The 20,270-nt window shown below is 39.8% G+C and overlaps 1 protein-coding gene across 1 annotated transcript; it reads right to left on the bottom strand.

Moving 5' to 3' along the window:
* Positions 1–3,676: 3,676 nt before the first annotated feature.
* LOC128864158 (uncharacterized) lies at positions 3,677–6,228 on the bottom strand. The gene is made up of 2 exons (XM_054103680.1): positions 6,001–6,228; positions 3,677–4,259 (listed from the first exon to the last, which is right to left on the bottom strand). The coding sequence occupies exons 1-2, from the start codon at positions 6,051–6,053 to the stop codon at positions 3,722–3,724; spliced, it is 591 nt and encodes a 196-aa protein (XP_053959655.1). The 5' UTR covers positions 6,054–6,228; the 3' UTR covers positions 3,677–3,721.
* Between the last annotated feature and the right edge of the window lie 14,042 nt (positions 6,229–20,270).

The following is a 20,270-nucleotide window of genomic DNA, read 5'->3' on the forward strand; positions in this document are numbered from 1 at the left end:
CTTACTGGAAGACGCTACATTTACGTGACTTTTACAACAGCTTTTAACAGTAAAAATACTCGCGAAAGTTTGAGCTCGGGAGTCAATCACGTTTAGGTTAGGTTCGGTTGAAGCGGTTGGCCTGTGGGACACACTCAGGCTCATAGCCCATTGTGATGCCGCGTGGGGAGCTTGTCACTATCTCTCCTAAAACAAGTGTGTGCTTGTCAAAAATATTAATTAAAATATCTCTGATTTCTGTAGAACTGAGATCTTCCAACTCATCAAAAAATTGTTCACCCAGAATAGTAAACCTGCGTCTGGATAGAGCAGGACAGTGGCACAGTAGGTGCGAGATTGTCTCTTCCTCGTCCTCGTCTAGAAAACTTCTACAGAAGTCGTGTGTTTGCACACCCATCCTTTGGGCGTGTCTACCTATTAGGCAGTGCCCCGTTATGACTGAGATCAATGTGCTAAGACTATGTTTATTTTGGCTTAGCAGAGATTCTGTGCGTTAAGCACTTAAAGTCGGCAGTCACGTTTAGCAAACACTTTCTCCTCATTTGCATACTTCATAACTGCTCTAAGTCTTCAGAAATCGATTTTCGTATATGCAAATGATGAAGTGTGCAAGTGTAATGTAAATGGCAAAATCAATTTAAGGAATAATCAGAAAATGTCAAGCGTTCGTCAAAAGCAGGGAAACGGTGAACTCGTTTCGATACGCTAATCCAATGCACTCGGCCGTTCTCAATCATAATCGCCTTTCACACAGCAAATTACTAAACAACTTCATTACCGGCGAAGCGCACTCCTACTCCAAAAAAAAAAAACAGAAAACAAGAACGAAAGAGAAATAAACACCTGAATAATTTCGAGCGGAGCGCTTTAAATGTGGCTCGTTTTTTATTTCTTAATTTGAACCGACAAAGAAGTTTGTCAGTTTTTAATTTAATTTGACACAAAGTAGTGGCAAGCGAGCGAACATATTCGTGCAACACATACAAATAATAATAAGATAAATGAATACTTACCTGCCTTTCGAAAGAGAAAAGGTTAGTTGCTTGGATTGGTGAAAAAAAATATGGCAAGAATTAAAATTAAGCGCAGCAAATGCGCTGAGTCGAGTAGCGCAACGAATTGAAGATGTTGAATTCCAGTCGATTTGGGGTGACTAAGCTGCAGGAAAGGTATGTACATATGTATGTACATATAAATATGGTTATGGCTATGAGTTGCCGCACTCGCCCATTGCCTTTCAGCTCCATTCTCATCGGTCAAGATGATGTTGCGGTTGTCATCGTCAGGCCGCGGCCAAATGCAGGCAATTCCCCTTTCCAAAGTCGGTATGCAGTTGGAGAAACAGCACAAACATCGCAACATTCTACCGACCAATCACCAGCGGATGTCGTCTTATAATGAGAAATGAGTTATAATAATCGCACTTAAATTGGATTGTCATGCGGCTTGACAGTAATGGTTGAAAAATGAAAAACTCATTACGACTGACAATCGGACATTTGCTGGCTGGCTTATTGCTACGGCTGTAGGTCTAAAGCCCCTTCTCATTCAATACGTCAGAAGCACACATTTTGTTGTGTCAGTCAAGCCTGCATATTTATACATACATATACATATTCTCATTTTGTAGTTGATAATTTTTACGGGCCGTATAACTGACAGTCACTATGTGAGTCATTGACATAATAAAAAATATTTTTTTTTGCTTTTTTAAGTATTTTCATAATCAATTTTAATTAAACAGTAATAATACGTCAGTAAGCTGTAGCGGAAGAGTGGCAGCAGCGTGTCGGAAGTTTGAATGCATTAAGTCAGTAACTTAGCCAGGTCACACAGTGAGCCAATTATTTATTCTATGTAGTCCGCCACGGCAGTCGGCCACTCAGCTGTTTTATTATGGTGAGTTAGCAACCGAAAATTGCTTCGCGTTCGTTTGACTGTCAGTTATTAATTTTACTTTTCTCAAAAAAACAAAAAAGGAATTCGTTAGTTACATACACACATATGCATATAGATATGTACATATGCATGCATGATACAAAATAAGTACGAGATGAGTGCGCAAAGTGGCCGCCGTAGCCTTATGCATGCGCTTCTGCGTGATTACTATTCGCCTAAGCCGGGGTTCGATACCCACTGGGCATCAAATAATAGAAGAATAAAAGCAGTTGCCCACAGGCAGTGTTCATCTGCCATGACACTAAAACTTTGCATGGAAATCGTCTGCCGCTCGAAGGTGGGCTGTTGTTGGGTGCCAGAAGCCTAATAAAGTATTTAAGAGTCAAGCATATATAATATATATTAGGATTTATATCAGATCAAGGTGTAGCTTATATTTAAGTAGAGATTTAGAGGTATTTAAAGTGATATTCAAATGGATTCAAATTTTGCCATGCGGCAGCTAAAAGGAGTATCCGCGCGTTTCCAACATCGCCAACAAAACTTCTTGCAGAAGCCGGCGTACCGGATATATCCACAGAGTCAAGCGCAACACACTAATGCTCTTACCGAAACTTCTTCGCTACAGAAATAAAATATTACTTGGACTGGTAAAGTCAGCGAAGCAACAATATAAAAATAATATTAAATGCAATCCCGAAAGTATACGTCAAGTGTTGCGAAAGAATAATTACAATGGAAGAGTTGCACGAAAAAAATCTTTCATCAACGAGATTAACCTACATAAGAGAGCAAAATTAGCAAATCGTCAAGTTTAACATATTTAGGTCAGATGGAGAATCATATGTGCGGAGAAGGCCTAATGAGGAGTTGCTGGGAAAAAAACTTGCGTCCGACAGTTAAACATGGGCGAGGGTCGGTAGTGGTGTTGGGTTGTATATCCGCTGCTAGTTCTAACAATTGGGGCTTCATTAAAGGCAGTATGAACCACAAACAATACCTAACAATTATGAAAGACAATTTTTGGACCAAATTTGCTGAATTCAGCTGAAAAGTTGGGAATTAATTTCCAATACTATCGAGACAACGATCCCAAGCATAATACACTTGATGTCCGTATGTGGCTTACGCGCAACTGCCCTCAAGTGATTTAAACACCTCCACAATCTCCAGACATCAATGTAATTGAACATCTGTGGCCTCATTTGGAAAACCAACTGAAAAACCTTGTTATTAGAAACAAGAAAGACCTAGAAAATGCTATTAAAGAAGAGTGGGGGAAAATAGATCATTTAACATGCAAGAAACTGGTCGAATCCATACCAAGAAAATTGAATGCTGTGAAAAAAAGGCTTGCCGACTAAATATTAATTATATTGTTTTTTCTCAAATATTATTCGCCTAACTTTACTTTATATAAATGTCCGAGTTCGTTTTTGTGTGCTAGGTTTTTATGAATTTTGTTTATGTTTTTTGTAGTTTTGAAAAATATATTTGCATTTTAAAATATATTTTTTTATTTAAAACCATATCACTTGGATGTCCGAGTTCTTTATTGAGCCACTGTATATACAAGTACTAGCAGAGCCGGCCACGTCTTGCGGTGGCTAATGTTTTTGTTATATTACATAGTAGTAAACTATTCAAGGCAAACGGTAGGAGAGCACCAGTCATGGGGACCACCATACTTTTTTAAACAGATGCCATTTGTAAAAAAACTTGATTGATTTTCTACCACGGTTGATATTGAGCAAAAATCAATACAAAAGAAATAATTAAAAAATTTTATTTTTTGTATTCAAGTTAGTAACAAATAAGTATATTACAAAGTTGTTAGTAAGTAACACGTAATACTTAAACTTATAAATAAGGTAGGTAGGGCAGATAGTTTTAAATCTTTATCAATAATTGTTATTATTTTGAAAATTCCTGATGCGCAGCACATGCCAGGTGATTCATTCTTAAATTTCATTGCCTGACAATATTGACATACTTTATCTATTGCACCGATAGCAATTTTTGAATGCGCAGAGTAGTTAATTTCTGGTGCATATTCGAAAGCAATACGAACAAATGATGCACGTGTTAATGAGCGGCTGGTCCGCTGTCTCTGTCGTTCTTGTACTCGTGCTGCAGCTATGTTTCGTTCTCGTGCCGCTCTGGTTCTTGTAATAGTCTGTCGCAGACGTTCGTCATGCTGTTCTTGAGATTCCTGTGCACGACCCTGTGCTGTCCTGATACTTTGAGCTGCATTTCTTGTTGCGATTTGTTCTGCCGATTGATGAGCTCTTTCAGCACATTTGCGTCGTACTTCTCTGCTCAGCGCGTTGTTGAGGTTAAATTTTTTCGGTGGCATTAGACTGCAAATGATAATTAAAATATTAAAATATCAAAAAAGAAAAAACTAAAAAGCGTGCTATTGTAGCACATTGAATAATTTTCAATAGAGGTTCAATAAAAATAATATAATACAAAAAAAAATTATTCAAAAAGTTTGAGGAGCTTTGTACGAATTTTTCATATATATGTATATCAATTAACTTTTCGAGATGGCACTGTTATTAATATATAAATCTCCGTTAAATTATCTGCGGAATGGTGAATAAATTTTTGTCAATCGATTTACCATTAACAATATAATAAATCAATAATATGAGAAGCAAGCCGATAATACAGGGTGGCTGATGAAAGCCGCTACCAAAAAAAAATTGAATAACTTTTTTTCTTTTTAAGTTATCTGTTCCATTTTTGTTTTAATTTGCAGATTGATCTTTAAAATTTATTAAAATGGATAACTGGGACACGCAAACAAGAATTTGGATAGTCCGCCGCTATCACGCACTGGAGTCTGTAGTTTTGGTACAGAGAGAGTACAGGCGGATGTTTGGCGGCGATCCCCCGAGCAGATGGACCATAATGAGACTGGTGAATAATTTTGCTGAGCAAGGAACAGTCGCAAGAAGGCCTTATCATCGAAACCCACCAGTTCGGACGGAGGAAACGATCGCTGCTGTAGCTGCAGCTATACAAAGCAATCCAAGGGTTTCAACAAGAAGCTTATCTGCTCAACTTGGTGTCAGCCGACAGTCTTTGCAAACAATAATGCACAAAGATTTAGACTTATTTCCCTACAAAATTCAAATGGTTAACAAACTGAATGCAGCAGACTTGTCGATTCGCTTGGAATTTTGCCAGAAGATCCTGCAAATGGTGGAAGAAGACCAAAACATGTTAAACTGCCTTTTCATGTCTGATGAGGCCCATTTCGATTTAAACGGCAATGTGAACAAACAAAATTGTCGAATATGGAGTACTTCTAACCCACAGATACTCCACGAGACGGAATTGCATCCTCTTCGCGTGACAGTGTGGTGTGCGGTTTCTTCGCGCTGTATTGTCGGGCCTTATTTTTTTGAAGAAAATGGTCACACCGTTACGGTTACTGGAGACCGTTATTTGAAAATGCTGAAAGAATTTTTCTATCCAGAACTACGCCGAAAGAGAATTCCTTTCAACTCTGTGTGGTTTCAACAAGATGGGGCAACGTCTCACATAGCCCAGACTGTTATGACAGAGTTGCGACGAAAATTTCCCAATAAACTGATTTCAAGCAACTCCGAATTGCGTTGGCCCCCCAGGTCGCCTGACCTTACTGCACCTGAATTTTTCTTGTGGGGTTTATGTAAACAAGAAGTTTATAAAACAAAGCCAACAAATTTGGATGAACTAAAACAATACATTCGGGCAACAATTGCGGCTATTCCTGTCGCAACTCTCAAAGCAGCAATGAACAACTTTTTACTAAGATGCCGCACTTGAGTCAACGAGCATGGGGGGCATTTAAATTCAATTATTTTTAAAACTAGTTAAGCTACATTTAATAAAATTTAATGACCTTCAACTTGAAAAAAAAAAATGAATTCCATACACTAAAAAAAAAGTTATTTGAGTTTCTTAATGTAGCAAAATTCATCAGCCACCCTGTAGATAGATAGATAACCAGATTCATTCAGATCCTCGAGCCTTTGTACCTCAGGACATACATACAATGTGATTTGATTCACAGCAAATATAACAATATAACTATGTGATAATACTTACATGTACAATATATAATTTAAGTAAAGACTTTTGAACATTGAAGCACTAACCATAGAAAAGCAATAATAATTCCACTGTATTATTTTTACTATTATATGAATTTAATTTATACTCAGTCTAAACAACACGTGGCCGGCTATGCTAACACCAAAAATTGAAAAAGTTATAACGGAATTTCACTGATTGCGTTCACTACGAAATAGATTTGATTTATACTTTAGCCTCAGCAACACGTGGTGGCAATGCCATTGAATTGTAGTTTATGTGAAACGTTTGTATTTTTAATTCAGCGCCATCTATTAAATACTTACTCAATCCAGTCAACAGATGCCGCCATCTGTTAGAATCGTTTAGAGCTAACAGATAAATGTGACTATTAAATAATAAAAATGTATTTTGCAATAAAATAATATTGCGACTATAAATTAAGGTAAACGCTATCCTATCTTTCAAGTTGGATCAAACTGCACACAGTGTGCAAATTTGATTAAAATCGGTTAAATAGTTTAGGAGTCCATCGCGGACAAACAACGTGACACGTAATTTTCAATTTGTGGCAAACAGTTCGCTTTCAGTTGCCGAATTGGATCGCGGCTAGACTACAAGCAGGATATCACCAGGGCTGGAGACACTCAACCCTTTCTATAGGAAAGTATCACTGTGGATTCTATGAAAAAAGTATCACTGAGTTTGAATAACTAAGTCTCAAATTTGGAATTCGTAGAGTAGCAGCACTGAATGCACTCGTAGTGCCATTTCGCAGAATTTTCAAGAATTTGTTGCGATGTGTTTTGGTCTTCGGAAAATATGTTAAAATAAAATTCAGAAGGTATATTTTATTTTACCAAATTTCATATAAAAATATGGCAAATAAATAAAAGCTGAGTCTTGAATTTAATAAAAATGTTTATATTTTTTTTATAAAATTTGCTTGAATCTGACCGCAGAAAATCTTGGCACCGAAGACTGTTTGTTAATTTCCTTCACTGACGATGACCTCGTAACACTTCAGATATTCACTCTTAGCACCTCAAGCATAAGAAAAAATGCTGATATGTTCAAAATTTTAACAAATCTGTTCCGGGCAAAGAGTCAGCCATTTCCAAAGTATTAAATGCATCTCTCAATGCTTTCATTAGAGACCGACCGAACTTTTATTTTAAAATGGAAATGAACCGAACTTCCGTCGAAACCAAACATTTTGAAGGGCCGAAGTAAAAATCAAGCAATAGCTTTTAAAAAATCCCTCAGTTTTATTAATAAAGATACAAAAATGGTACATTAATTTTTAAACAGATTAATTTCAACTCGTAACATATTCTTATAATATATATATATATTAGGGCGGGTCGATTTAAAAATCGCTCATTGCTCTGTGAAAATTGTATTCTAGGTATCAAAATAAGAAACTTTGCCGAAGGAACCATACCTCTAAAACGAATTCTGATGTCCCCGATTTGGGTCGAACGAAAAATTCCACTTTGACCCATTTAGAATGCTCCAATCGAGTCCAAATGTATGACCGACCCCCACTAACTTTGGACGGCCGATCCACCCATGCCAGTGGCACACCCCCTGGAACTCCCCTGGGGGGTTCCCCATACAATCATTTCAAAATATCACCATTTTTGGCTTTTACATGAGAAAAGAAACTAAAAAGTTTGACCCAAATTGGGGGACATCAGAATTCGTTTTAGAGCTATGGTTCCTTCGGCAAAGTTTCTTATTTTGAGCCCTAGAATATGATTTTCACAGAGCAATGGGCGATTTTTTTGCCTCCCCACAAATCGACCCGGCCTAATATATATGAATATACATATATGTGCATATATAATTGGCACTTCCACACTGTGCAGGGTGTTTGGCCCAGCTCCTCAGCAAAACAAGGGCTCTAGAATTTCATGCCGAGAAGCTTTTTCTTGGAAGAAATACACTCTGAGGTTTGCCATTGCCTGCCGAGGAGCGTGCGATATTAGAAAAAATATTTTATATTTTTATAATTTTGGTATTTCATGCCCAATTTCTCGATATTGGGCACTACGATAGTCACGCACCGTATTTTATTAATGTATAATAGTCATCGTTGTAAAATTTTATATTGTAAAGTAAAAACAGTTGCTTATCGGCGTTTTCACCTTGTTGGTCGGTGTTTTCACCGTCTCTCGGTGCTGACTTGAAGCATTCAAGAAATGCTCACTACCAGCATTCGATGGAGAAGCAGATAAAAATTGCTCAAAATGAAGCTCAATACCCAGTTTAATATCATAAAAATTGGCACATTAATAAGTTACATATATATGCAAAAACATACACTTCATTCGATTCATTCATTCCTCCAGTGGAAAATTTTCAGCTGCTGAATCGTCCTTTGTATTTCTCTCCAATAAGAGCAGTTACACGCCTCTGGAATTCCGTGAGACGCCTCCTATTGATAGTCCTCTTTCCAGTGAAAGCCTGCTGTCTTCGCCGGTCCCGTGCTTTGATGCTGTTGCGGCTTTTTAAGTCCCTTTTTTGATTAAGACCTTTTAAGTATGGATTAGTTTTCTTACTGTCTGGCATTTATCCGAGGTCTTCACTACGCCACTCAGACTATTTAGTATTGTTGCTAGCTCATTCCACTTTATGGCGCATTCGAACTCAAAGCGAAGCTTTTGGAACCTAGGTTCTGTTGGACCCAGGGTTTCCCTTAAGAAGTTTACCATGTGATTAATTTGCTCTTACCACTTTAATAAAAAAAGTTCCCGGAAAAAAGTAAGATGAATTTGGTTGTAAAATGAAAAATCTTTATTTATTCTTGTAAATAAATTTCATCCCCTTCAAAATAATCCCCTCACGATGAAATACACTTATGCCAACGATTTTTCCAATCCCCGAAACATGCCAAATAGTCCATTTCCGGTATAGCCATCAGCACCTTCTTCGATTCAGCTTTTATCTCCTCAATCGACTCGAAACGCGTTCCCCGGAGTGGTCTCTTGAGTTTTGGGAATAGCCAGAAGTCACACGGAGCCAAATCAGGCGAATACGGTGGTTGCGGAACGATATGGAACTTTTGGAAATGGTCACGAAGAACGAGTGTAGTGTGAGACGGTGCATTATCGTGATGCAAAAACCAAGAGTTGTTGGCCCATAATTCTGGTCTTTTTAGACGAATTGCTTCACGTAAACGACACATAACGCTCAAATAATATTCCTTATTAACAGTTTGGCCAGGTGGAAGGAACTCATAGTTCACCACACCACGAAAATCGAAAAAAATGTCATCATGACCTTTATTTTTGAACGACTTTGACATGCTCTTTTCGGTCTGGACTCGCCTTTAGCACGATATTCGCTTGATTGGTCGGTTGTTTCAGGGTCGTAAGCATAAATCCAAGTCTCATCTCCCGTAATGATGCATTTGAGCTTATCCTGATAGTCTGAAAGCATTGTTTCACACACATCCACGCGACGACTTTTTTCCAAGAAATTGAGAGTTTTCGGTACCAAACGAGATTTGACTTTTCGTAGGCCCAAATGGTCTTTCAAAATGGTTTTCACAGATCCTTCTGATATTCCGATCAGATCAGTAAGGTCTTTAACAGTCAACCGACGATTTCTGAGCACTAACTCCTTCACTTTATTGACGTGTTGGTCATCTGTTGACGTCGATGGTCGTCCGGAGCGCTCCAAGTCATCAACACGTTCTCGACCCTCTTTGAAGTCTTTGTACCACTTATAAACATTTTTCTACGACATGGTCGAATCACCAAATGCCTTCTGCAACATGCTAAATGTTTCCGCAGCCGAAATTTCATTCCGCAAACAAAATTTGATGGCACTTCTCTGCTCAATCAAATCAGACATTGTAAAAATCGAAAAATGCACTCTTGGTCGTTTGGTAAACACAAGCGTAAATATATTACTGATAATGACATTCACATGAAAGTTGGCCCAGATGTTACGAACAGTGCTGCCAACTCATGAAAAAAATAACTAGAGCGAAATTTTAATCCCGCGAAGTTTGACAAATAAATTCACCTTACTTTTTGCCCACAGTAGTAGACTTACTCAAGACAGCGTAACCTTTACAAATGCCAAGCAATGGCCATGCAATTTTGAGAAGAATCTTAATCACAGATGTGGCAACCTAACAAAAACAAAAAAAACAGAACTCAATTCAGTTGACTTAGAGCATCACCTGACAGTTGTTCCAAAAACTTTTTGATTAAGATGGTGTATACTGCGTTAATCTCACTCTACATCCACAGTAAATCCATTTTCGAATTACTCCTTCAAACACAATCCGGTTTTTAGGTGTTTAATTTAAAACAAGCCTCATTTTGTAATAATAATTAAGCAAAACTTAAGCGCAAACTCCACCCAAAGGCAAGCTTTACCCAAAATATTGGTAATTCCAAAATGTTCGTAAGTTTTCTTTAAAAAACACTTCCATCAGCCTGCAAATGGTAAATGATTTTCCAATTGGCCATATGAAAGCCACAAGCGAAATTACGACACGCTTTCACACGCTTCACAAAAGCGATCACAACAGGCAGATGAACACAAACAGTAGCTTGGCGTTGAAAAGAGGCGCCGAAAACAACAACACAAGAAGCTATCAATCAAATGTCAGACACAGACGTGTTGTGACGAAAAGTGCATAACGGGCGTATAAAAGTTGGCATAAATATGTACGTAGCCATACGTGCGTACATATGTATGCAAACATTTATATGTAATAGTATGCCCCGTTTTTTTTTTAACTTCATACTTATATATCTGCTACGTCTGCAATCAGCGCCTTGATGTTTGGATCCCCTTTTTGACAGCTTGTTGCGCCAAAACGAACGAAGAGACCACTGGCGACGCCAAATGGGACGCGTCAATCGGAACGCTTTCGCAGACGCCGCCCAACACGTCGCCTTCACATTAAAAGCTACAAACAATTTTTTCACCATTTTGATGGATTTGCCTTAATGACTCCAAAAACTACAAACAGACAAAAGCATTTTTATGCCGAAAAATGTCAGTAAATAATTATTGATTGAACTGATTGACCAGTCTGAAGATTGAGTGGATTGATTATTACTGCCGCTGCCCAAAATGCGCAAACATTGCCTAGCGCGAAGTGATTGCAACTCCTCAGCGGACAACTGGCATATGTGAATGTCTGCCTATTAAGATAAATAGTGAGGAATCGCAAAAAGCGAAAGAAAGCGAGAAAAAATGTTGTTGAAAAACGACAGTAATTTTAAGAGTTGTACTCACTGCCGCCGCAATAGCCTGCACCTACCTTAAGCAAAACCGATTGATGAGCTAAATGGGTGCCGCGCTATCGCCTCCTCGCTGACCACCGGAGTTGCTCCACTCCCCTCCGAGCCATCAATATGCTTTGCATTTGCTGGTTTTTTGTTTTGTGTGGTTTCTTTTTGCCTCGGAGTTGGTGGCGGCAATGGCGGCAGCGGTGGCGACTCCAACCGCTTCGCTGTCGAAACAATTTGAACAATGTGACGTCTTCGTTCAACTTGAGGCTATAAATAACGAAATGATTGACAGCGCTGACAGTTTTGATCGATGGTCATCAGTGTGACTTTTGCGCTCTTGAATTAAAACCTTTTGTTTTTATGTGTGCACACTGTATGTACGTATATACGTATGTACATATATGATTTTTGTTTTCATTTTCAGTAACCGCTTACTTCAGCTGTTCTATCTTTACCGCCAGTGCCACCGACAATCTTTGCGCGCAATGAGTGAAGGGTGAAATGAAGGATGGTGTGCTTGATTTGTTGTTCAGCCGCTCAGCTGGATGTTGCTAAAGTTGGTTGATCGTGCCAGTTTGTTTGTTGTTGTTTGTGATGACTAACGTCACCGTTAAACCGGCCACTCACATCCATTGGTGGTTAGCGCAACGGACCGGCCACAAACAAACAACCGACTCGCCATCAAGCAAATAAGCAGGCAACAATGAAAGCATAAACACTTAAATGGTTAAAACATACGCTTGTTAGCGTTCATGCGCCGTGCTTGCTATCGCTACCGCTATTGCCGCCACCGCTGCCACTTTGATTGACGCGTTAAATTGCATATACATTTTTGGTGAAAAGTCAACAAAATCGGAAATGATTAATTGTTTGCGCCGTTTTTGGTGATGAGACATTAGCGCACAAAGCACTTGCATAATTCGGTTATGGCAGTTTGTTATGGTCAAATTGCAATTTTAATGGAATTCAATCTAATACACACAACCTACCTCTGACTAATGTTAGTGGGTTTTCTAGTTGCTTATCATATCAATCAAATAATGTGAGACATTTGATGATTAATCCAGCGAAATACTTAGCTAACAACAACACCGCATAAACAAACTGGGGCCGACTAAAGGCTCCTTCAAAAGTGGCATCTAGAAGTCTTCTTCTTTCTTTATTTGCTATTCGTAATCGAACGCCGGCCGCCGTAGCTATTCGGAATTCACAGAGAGAACGTTGGTTCGAAACTCAGTGAAACACCAAAATTAAGAAAAACATTTTTCTAATAGCCGTCGACCCTCGGCAGGCAATGGCAAACCTCCGAGTGTATTTCTGCCATGAAAACGCCCCTCATAGAAATATCTGCCGTTCGGAGTCGGCTTGAAACTGTAGGTCCCTCCATTTGTGGAACAACAGCAAGACGCACGCCACAAATAGGGGGAGGAGCTCAGCCAAACACACAAAAAGAGTGTACGCGCCAATTATATCGAATATAAACGATTATACAATTTAAAAGTAATAAACACTTTTTTTTAATTTTTTTTTTGTTTCTTTTTTTAATTTAAATTTTTAACTATATTTGAAAATAATTCGCGGTCTCTAGCTGCTTCCAAGGGGGGACCCACACGCTGTATACCGGTCCACTGCCTTATGTTCCTCAATCAAGAAAGCTGCTTACGCGCGTTAACTCTTCTTCCTTCGATCTTGCACTGGAATATGAGTTGCAACAGTTCCTATTTCGGGTTTCGCAGAATCTGGGGCATCCAAATAAGGAGTTTTTCGTCGTTTGATGCATTTGATTAGTTGCCTGTCGCCGTGAACTCTCCCAGCACTCCTTCATTAGAAATTTCGTCGGTTCATGCTATCTTAAGCAATCTCCGGAGAAGCTACATTTCAAATGCTTCCAGTCTATTCATGTCGGAGAGTTTTACGGTCCATATTTCCATGCCATATAGCAAAACTGACCATACATAGCATTTTATGAAGCGCATTTTTAGTTGAAGATTGACCTCGCAACATTTTAGGACTTTGGCATATTTAAAAAATGCGAATCTTGCCATTTCGATGCGACATCTTATTTCTGTTGAGGCAACCCAGTGTTCGTTGAGAAGGCAACCAAGGTATATAAGTTTATTTACGCCTTCTACAGGAGCAATTTTGGTGGTTAAATAAGTGTTGTTGTATGTAAAGGGTGGTTAAGTTTTAAGGGCCGGTGTTGATTTTGAATAAAATACAATTTTTTAGGAAATTATTGTCACTTCTCTTCATTCTGATAATATTGGTATGGCTCAATTGCGTATGGAACAAAATATCGGCCAAATGACCGCCGCGGCCTCGACGGACACCTCCATCCGATGGTCCCAATTTTCGATGACGCTGTATCATAATTGAGGTTCTATGCCGTTAATGTGCCGAATTATCTCATCCTTTAGCTCTTGAATTGTTGCTGACTTATCGGCGCACACTTTTTCTTTCAAATAACCCCAAAGAATGAAGTCCAACTGTGTCAAATAACATGATCTTGGTGGCCAATTGACATCGCCGCGACGTGAGATTATTTGGCCATCAGATTTTTCGCGCAAAAGAGCCATTGTTTCGTTAGCTGTGTGACAAGTGGCACCGCCCTGTTGAAATCACATATCGTCCACATCCATATCTTCCAATTCGGGCCATAAAAAGTTCGTTATCGTCTCACGATAGCGAACACTATTCACAGTAACTGCCTGACCGGCCCATAAACCGCACCAAATAGTCACTCTTTGTGGGTGCATTGGTTTTTCGGCAATCACTCTTGGATTATCATTCGCTCAAATGCGGCAATTCTGCTTATTGATGAATCCACTTAGGTGAAAATGTGCCTCATCACTGAAGAGGATTTTCTTCGAAAATTGGTCATTCACTGTTGCCATTTCCTGCTTGTTGCTCGATTATGTATCTTCCCATGGTTCAAATTGAGTTCGTCTGAAATTGAAAAATATTAAATAAAATGCAGAAAAAACTTGACATTTAGGTGTGGTTCATTAGTTTCGCTGATGTTGATTTTGAGGCCGCATAGTTGACTGTGCATTGCAACTTTATCGACCAGTTTTTGAAGGCCAGCCAAACTGTCACATAGTGGAATTGTATCGTCGGCGTACCTGATGTTATTTATAATGATGTCATTTACTTTGATACCATCCTCAACATTTTCTAATGCTTCCTGAAATATTCTTTCGGAAAAAATATTACAGAGCACTGGAGGGAGTATGCAGCCTTGTCGAAATCGATATGTCTTCAGTGCGGTCACCATCAACTTTTCATCGATATTCAGAGATCTTAAAATATTGAACAATTTGTCATGTTGCGCCGTGTCAAATGCTTTTACGTAGTCTACAAAACCATGAAAGACATCTTTTTGTATATCTCTACAATTTTCAACAAGCACCTGAACACAAAATAAAGCTTCTCTTGTACCCATTCCTCCACCGAAACCAAATTGCATTTCACCCATTGCTTCTTCGCATTTTTTGTAATTTCTGTTGTGTAGAACTTTAAGAACTATTTTTAGGGCGTGACTCATTAGACTTATCAGTCTATATTCACTGCAATACTTAGCATTGGATTTTTTCGGAAGGGTAATATATAAAAGTTGATTTCAGGCAAAATATACACGAGAATAGAAGTCAGTAGTGAATAATTCCAAGACTATACCATTTTTAAGTCATCTTTGGCATTTGTCATGCAGAGTATATACCTATGTAATGAGCACTGTGCTCTACTTAGAGCATGTCCACCATAAGCTTCTATAAGCATTTGATGAACTTGAGAAACGTTTTTCTTCAATTGATAACAGAAAATCAACGATGTTTGCAAACCGTAGTTTGAAGGCACGAAATTCAACATTTTTAAGAGCGACAAAAATGCATTGTTGTATGAAACGTAACAAACAATGAACTGAATATTGTTGGCAGATGACAGATGAAAAAAACAAGACATTAAGGAAGGTTTAAAAGTACTCCTAGCGAAAGCATCATTTCATAGGTACCTAATAGGTGGCGCTAAAGTAATCCTCCTATCAGAAAATGCTATAAATTTTGCGATTGGCCCCTAATGTCAGTTCTGTTTTGACATTTGTGTAGTGAACACATGCGAAATACACGTTAACAAACAATGTTACGCTACACTGCTCCAGAACGCGGAATATTGCTGACTATTTATTTGACCAATAACCGGTCTGTGACTTTGGTACAACGTGAATTTTGTCGAAGATTTCCTCGCCGTCCAACGCCTACTGGTGAAACACTGCGACGTTTAGCCGCTCGCCTCGAAGAGACTGGCACAACACGAGATGCTGCCAGGCGTGCCAGGCGTGGCAGACCCCGGAGTAGCCGTTCTGCAGAGAATATTGCTGCTGTAGCCGAGGATGTCATGGAAGCGCCGTCGACATCGACCAGGCGACGTGCCACGCAAATGGGTATCAGTCGACGGTCTTTACAGCGAATTTTGGTACAAGATTTGAAGATGTTTCCGTACAAAGTCCAGACGGTGCATCAGCTGTTAGCTGCTGACCGCCAATCGCGTCTAGCATACGCTCAAGCCATCCTTAATCACCACCAAGAGGAAGATGATTTTTCATCAAAAATAATCATGAGTGATGAGGCCCATTTCCATCTTAGCGGGTACGTAAATAAGCAAAATTTACGCTTCTGGGCACTGAAAATCCGCGTGTAACCCACGAAGAGTCATTACACCCGCTCAAAGTTACTGTATGGTGTGCTGTTTTCGCTGGAAGAGTCATCGGACCTTTTTTTTTCGAAGACGTCGCGGGGCAAACGGTTACTGTGAATGGTGAGCGCTACAAAGCAATGATTAACGAGTTCTTTTTGCCGCAACTTGATGAATTGGGATTGGAAAACATGTGGTTCCAACAGGAGGGTGCAACGGCACACACTGCACGTGCCACAACCGATATGCTGAAGGATGCATTTCCCGGGTGCCTAATTTCCCGTTTTGGCGATTTGCACTAGCCAGCAAGATCGCCTGATTTGACTGCTCCAGACTTCTTTTTGTGGGGCTTTTTGAAGTCGCGGGTTTATGTCAACAAGCCTCAGACTCTTGCAGCTCTTAAAGACAATATCCGTCAAGAATGTGAGGACCTATCGCCGGAAGATTTGGCCAAAGGGATGGAAAATGCCATAAAAAGGGCAATCAACTGTGGCGGCGGCCATTTACGTGACATCATATTCTCAACTTGATGTGAAAAAAATGAAAAGACCAAATAAAAATAATCCACAAGAAGAATCAAAGTTTTTCATTTTTTTTAAAGCCAAAAAACGTGGCAAGTTTACTTTTGCGCCACCTTGTATAAAAATCGGTAGGTAATATCGCTAAGTTTTAGTAATTAGTACAAAGTGGTGATGGCCACATATATATATGAAAGCTTTAAGTATTTTCCAATTGCAACTAATTAAGCGAACGGCTGTTGTTCACCTAATCCTTGTAAAAACATTGTTGGTATGAAACGATTTAACTTTTGTCCAAACGATTTCGCGCGGCATTTTCCTGTGTGATCTGCTAGGCTAATTCACTTCATTTTCGTATAACTTTTCGTATTTTTTCCATTTGTCAATGTTGTTGTTTTTGGTGTAGTATTTTTCGATTTCATTGCTTTGCTCATTCTACCTTTTGCCTTTCGGCGTACAAGTATGTTGACATTTTGGCCGCTTGATTACTCATGTCAATCAACATTTCGACCAACAACGACATGTTGTCAATCTCCATGTCAAACAATGCAGCCTGCTGCTAGCCGGCAGGATTGGCAGCCCGAAGCAAAAACGGAGAGAGCTTCGGAGAGCCCGCCAGGCTAGTAGGCTAACAGGCCGTCAGGTTGATGTACGACTTTTTGAGCTGGCAAAACAGGAAGGCAGACCGGCAGGCTAACGTTCAAAATGTCATGCAATCAATTACAGTTCGCATTTTATGCGTACACCAAGTAGCTAGCCAGCCAACCCACCAACCAGCCAGCCAGCCATCCCACAATAAAGCAGCCATTCAACCAGCCAGTAAGCCAGCAATCCAATCAAACAACCAACTCCATGCGAATATATCCGTACATGCAATCGTTCATGAATTCACTTGAGTTCGGTTGTTTATTCAGCCATTTTGAACCTGAAAGGCAGTCGGACAGTATGCTGCTCAGCTCAGTCGCACTGTCAGCCCATTGAGTTGATAGTAGTTGGCTTTGCTTTGGCGTTGCCACAATAATGCGTTGGAAAGCATTGCGTATTGTATGTAAATTTTTGTTCAGTTTCTTGATGGATTTTGCATTGCATATTACTGCTGCTACCAATGTCGCCGCGTCCGATGAGCTTCAGCCCGAGAATGACATTGTCGCCGTTCTCGTCACACTGATGGAGCCCTGTCAAGGGCCATCAAAAGGTTGCAGACCGACAGACAGCCAGATAGAGAGCCACCGGGGGAAAACGCTTTGGTTGCTTCATCCATCAGCAACAGCAACAACAGCAGCAACAACAACAACAACAACAACAACAACATTGTCTCATTATGCAACAAACGTTCAGTTGCCGCCAGGCAAACGCTGCCGGCTGGCTGACTATGACTGGCGGCTTCCATTTGATTGGTGTTGTTGTTATTGTGTGTCCTTGCAAACAAAGGCAGTTGTCGTTCGCGAATCGTTAATATTGTTACGTGAAGATTTCGGTCGTAGTTGTCGCTGATTGCAGTAAGTTTGTGAGTGCATGCAAGCATTTCTGAATGTCGAGGCTGTCATTTGCCTGAGCCTTGCGGAAAAGGATGTCACACATTCACACATGTGTATACCCTACAATCGCTACTCTTCTGACAGTTTGACGCTTGAATAATGATGATGATATGCGCTTGACAAGCGTCTGTCAATTCGTGCTGCCGTCGTCGTCGTCGTTGTCGTTGTTGTCGTCAGCTCCGATCGTTGCTGTCAGCACTGCCACAGTCTGCGCGAATTCACAAAAATTGCAGCTTGTTTAAATTCCTTTACGGATTATCTCACAATTTCACACACACTCGCATTGCAAACATATTACACATGCATTTGTTCATTTCGCCAAAAGGACTCCAATTGGCTTGTCAGCAATCGGCGTATAATAAATAATATTATAGTACATTCGAGCACTTTCAACAGCCGAGTATCGTACATATCATACATCAAGTGGTGGATACGCGCAATTTTGTGTGTGGTTTGCAAGTACTTAACTTTGACATTGAGTTGGACTTTTGATTGTCAAGTGACAGTTCCCGGGAATTCTTTTCGCAATCAGATTGCTTGTCAGTCAGAATTGATGGGAGATTTTTTTCAAACTTCAAGATCAAAGCCAACTTTTGAAGATTCGCAAATTTATGCAGGTGTAGTACATTCAGAAGCGAGCTTTCAAGATAGTCTATAAATAATGTATAAATATTTGGATTTATTTATGTTTTCGATTGTGCCTTGAAAATGGCACAACAGCAGTTTAATTATGGAAAAATGTAAAAAATTGTCAATGTTTCTTCGATAAAAATGCATTTTGTTCATTTTATACAAATAAATGCTTTATAAAAGAGCGAAAGTAGCTCCACAGTCATTTTGCCGAGGCTATATTAACAGTCCGATTTTTAAGCAGATTATGGCATTTCATGTAAGGTCCTCGAAAAATCACTCTCAATCTACTATAATTGGTTTTTATTCAGAAAAAATGGAAAGAACAAACAAGGAAAGCAAAGTGAGTGTTATGAGTACAATTTTAGGAGCTGCTCGTAATGCCCTCTTGGGCTTGCTTGTTATGAATCTAAATATCAAGAGAAAGTAACGAGGTTTATATAGCGACTGCTTTCCTATGCGCTGAAGAATGACGATTAGACTTTTGGAGATAGACACCCCTAAAGAAAATTACCCAAATAAGTTAGATATGTAAATTACGTCGCAACGATATATACACCTGAACTTATGTGAGTCCCACGAAACTATGGCGTAAACGATAACGAACTAGTTAATTAGTGCTGTCTCCATTGCTCTGATGCATGGTGATCGATCCTCTATTCACCACTTAAACGATTCGGGAGTCTACGCACAAGCATATGCGGACGACGTCACTTGTTTGCTAACAAGCCCTTCGCTTATGAACACCTGTAGCTTAGGTTAGGTTAGCCTGGTTGGCAATAAGCCACTCATAGACCTTTTGGTCCCTAGCGAAACCAGATGGAGACCGACCCCTATGAAATGAACACCTTTAGAAAAGTGCAGAAAACTCTGGATATGATTGCCACTTGGTGCTGTGCGAATGGGCTATCGGCAAAATCTACCAAAACTGGTATTGTCCTCCCTACCAGAAGTAGGAAGCTTGATGGACTCACCATCCAGCTATCAGAAGAAATCAAATATCTCAGAGTAATCCTCGATAGTAAACTGCTTTGGACGTCACACATTGAAACAAAGACATCCAAAGCACTGACAGCCTTCTGGCAGTGCAAGAGAGTCTTTGGGAAAACGTGGAGTCTTTCTCCTACACGACTATGATAAGACCTAGTATCGCGTATACATCAGTGGTCTGAGTGAGTAGACTCTCTCTTGTCTGAGCCAGGAGAAGTTTATCGAGACTGCAACGCACTGTGGCCATCTGTTGCACCGGAGCTTTTCCGACTACACGCGTCTAGATGCTCTGATCAGACTACCACCACTTGATGTTTTCATCCAAGGAAAGGCCTGGGAATTGGTATGGCCCCTTTCCGGCATTGGACAACATAGTAGGTATGGGCTTCGATCCAACGATCCTCGCCATGCCCATTGACTTCATGCCATCAAGAGTCGTAATTGAAAAGAGATACAGTATGGTGCTGCTTGAGGCTCAATTGTGGTTAATTTCTGAAAAGCGCCCGGCAAACACTATTCTCGCATTTTCACCGGTGGCTTCAGGACGGAGGACGGTTCCGATTTTGGGGTCTTCACAGAATCAAGCGGGACAAAACTAAACTTTTCCCTTGGAATACACGCATCTGTGTTTCAAGAGGAGGTGTATGCTGTTTAAAAAG

The sequence above is a fragment of the Anastrepha ludens genome, chromosome 5 (assembly GCF_028408465.1).
Source record: "Anastrepha ludens isolate Willacy chromosome 5, idAnaLude1.1, whole genome shotgun sequence".
Lineage (NCBI taxonomy): Eukaryota > Metazoa > Arthropoda > Insecta > Diptera > Tephritidae > Anastrepha > Anastrepha ludens.

Bases quoted from the DNA above. Each gene is read 5' to 3' on its own strand.
- LOC128864158 (XM_054103680.1), bottom strand. From the start codon at position 6,053: ATGGTTAGTGCTTCAATGTTCAAAAGTCTTTACTTAAATTATATATTG. The intron at 4,260-6,000 runs GTAAGTATTATC...TATCATTTGCAG, and splicing joins TTAAATTATATATTGTACAT to TCTAATGCCACCGAAAAAAT.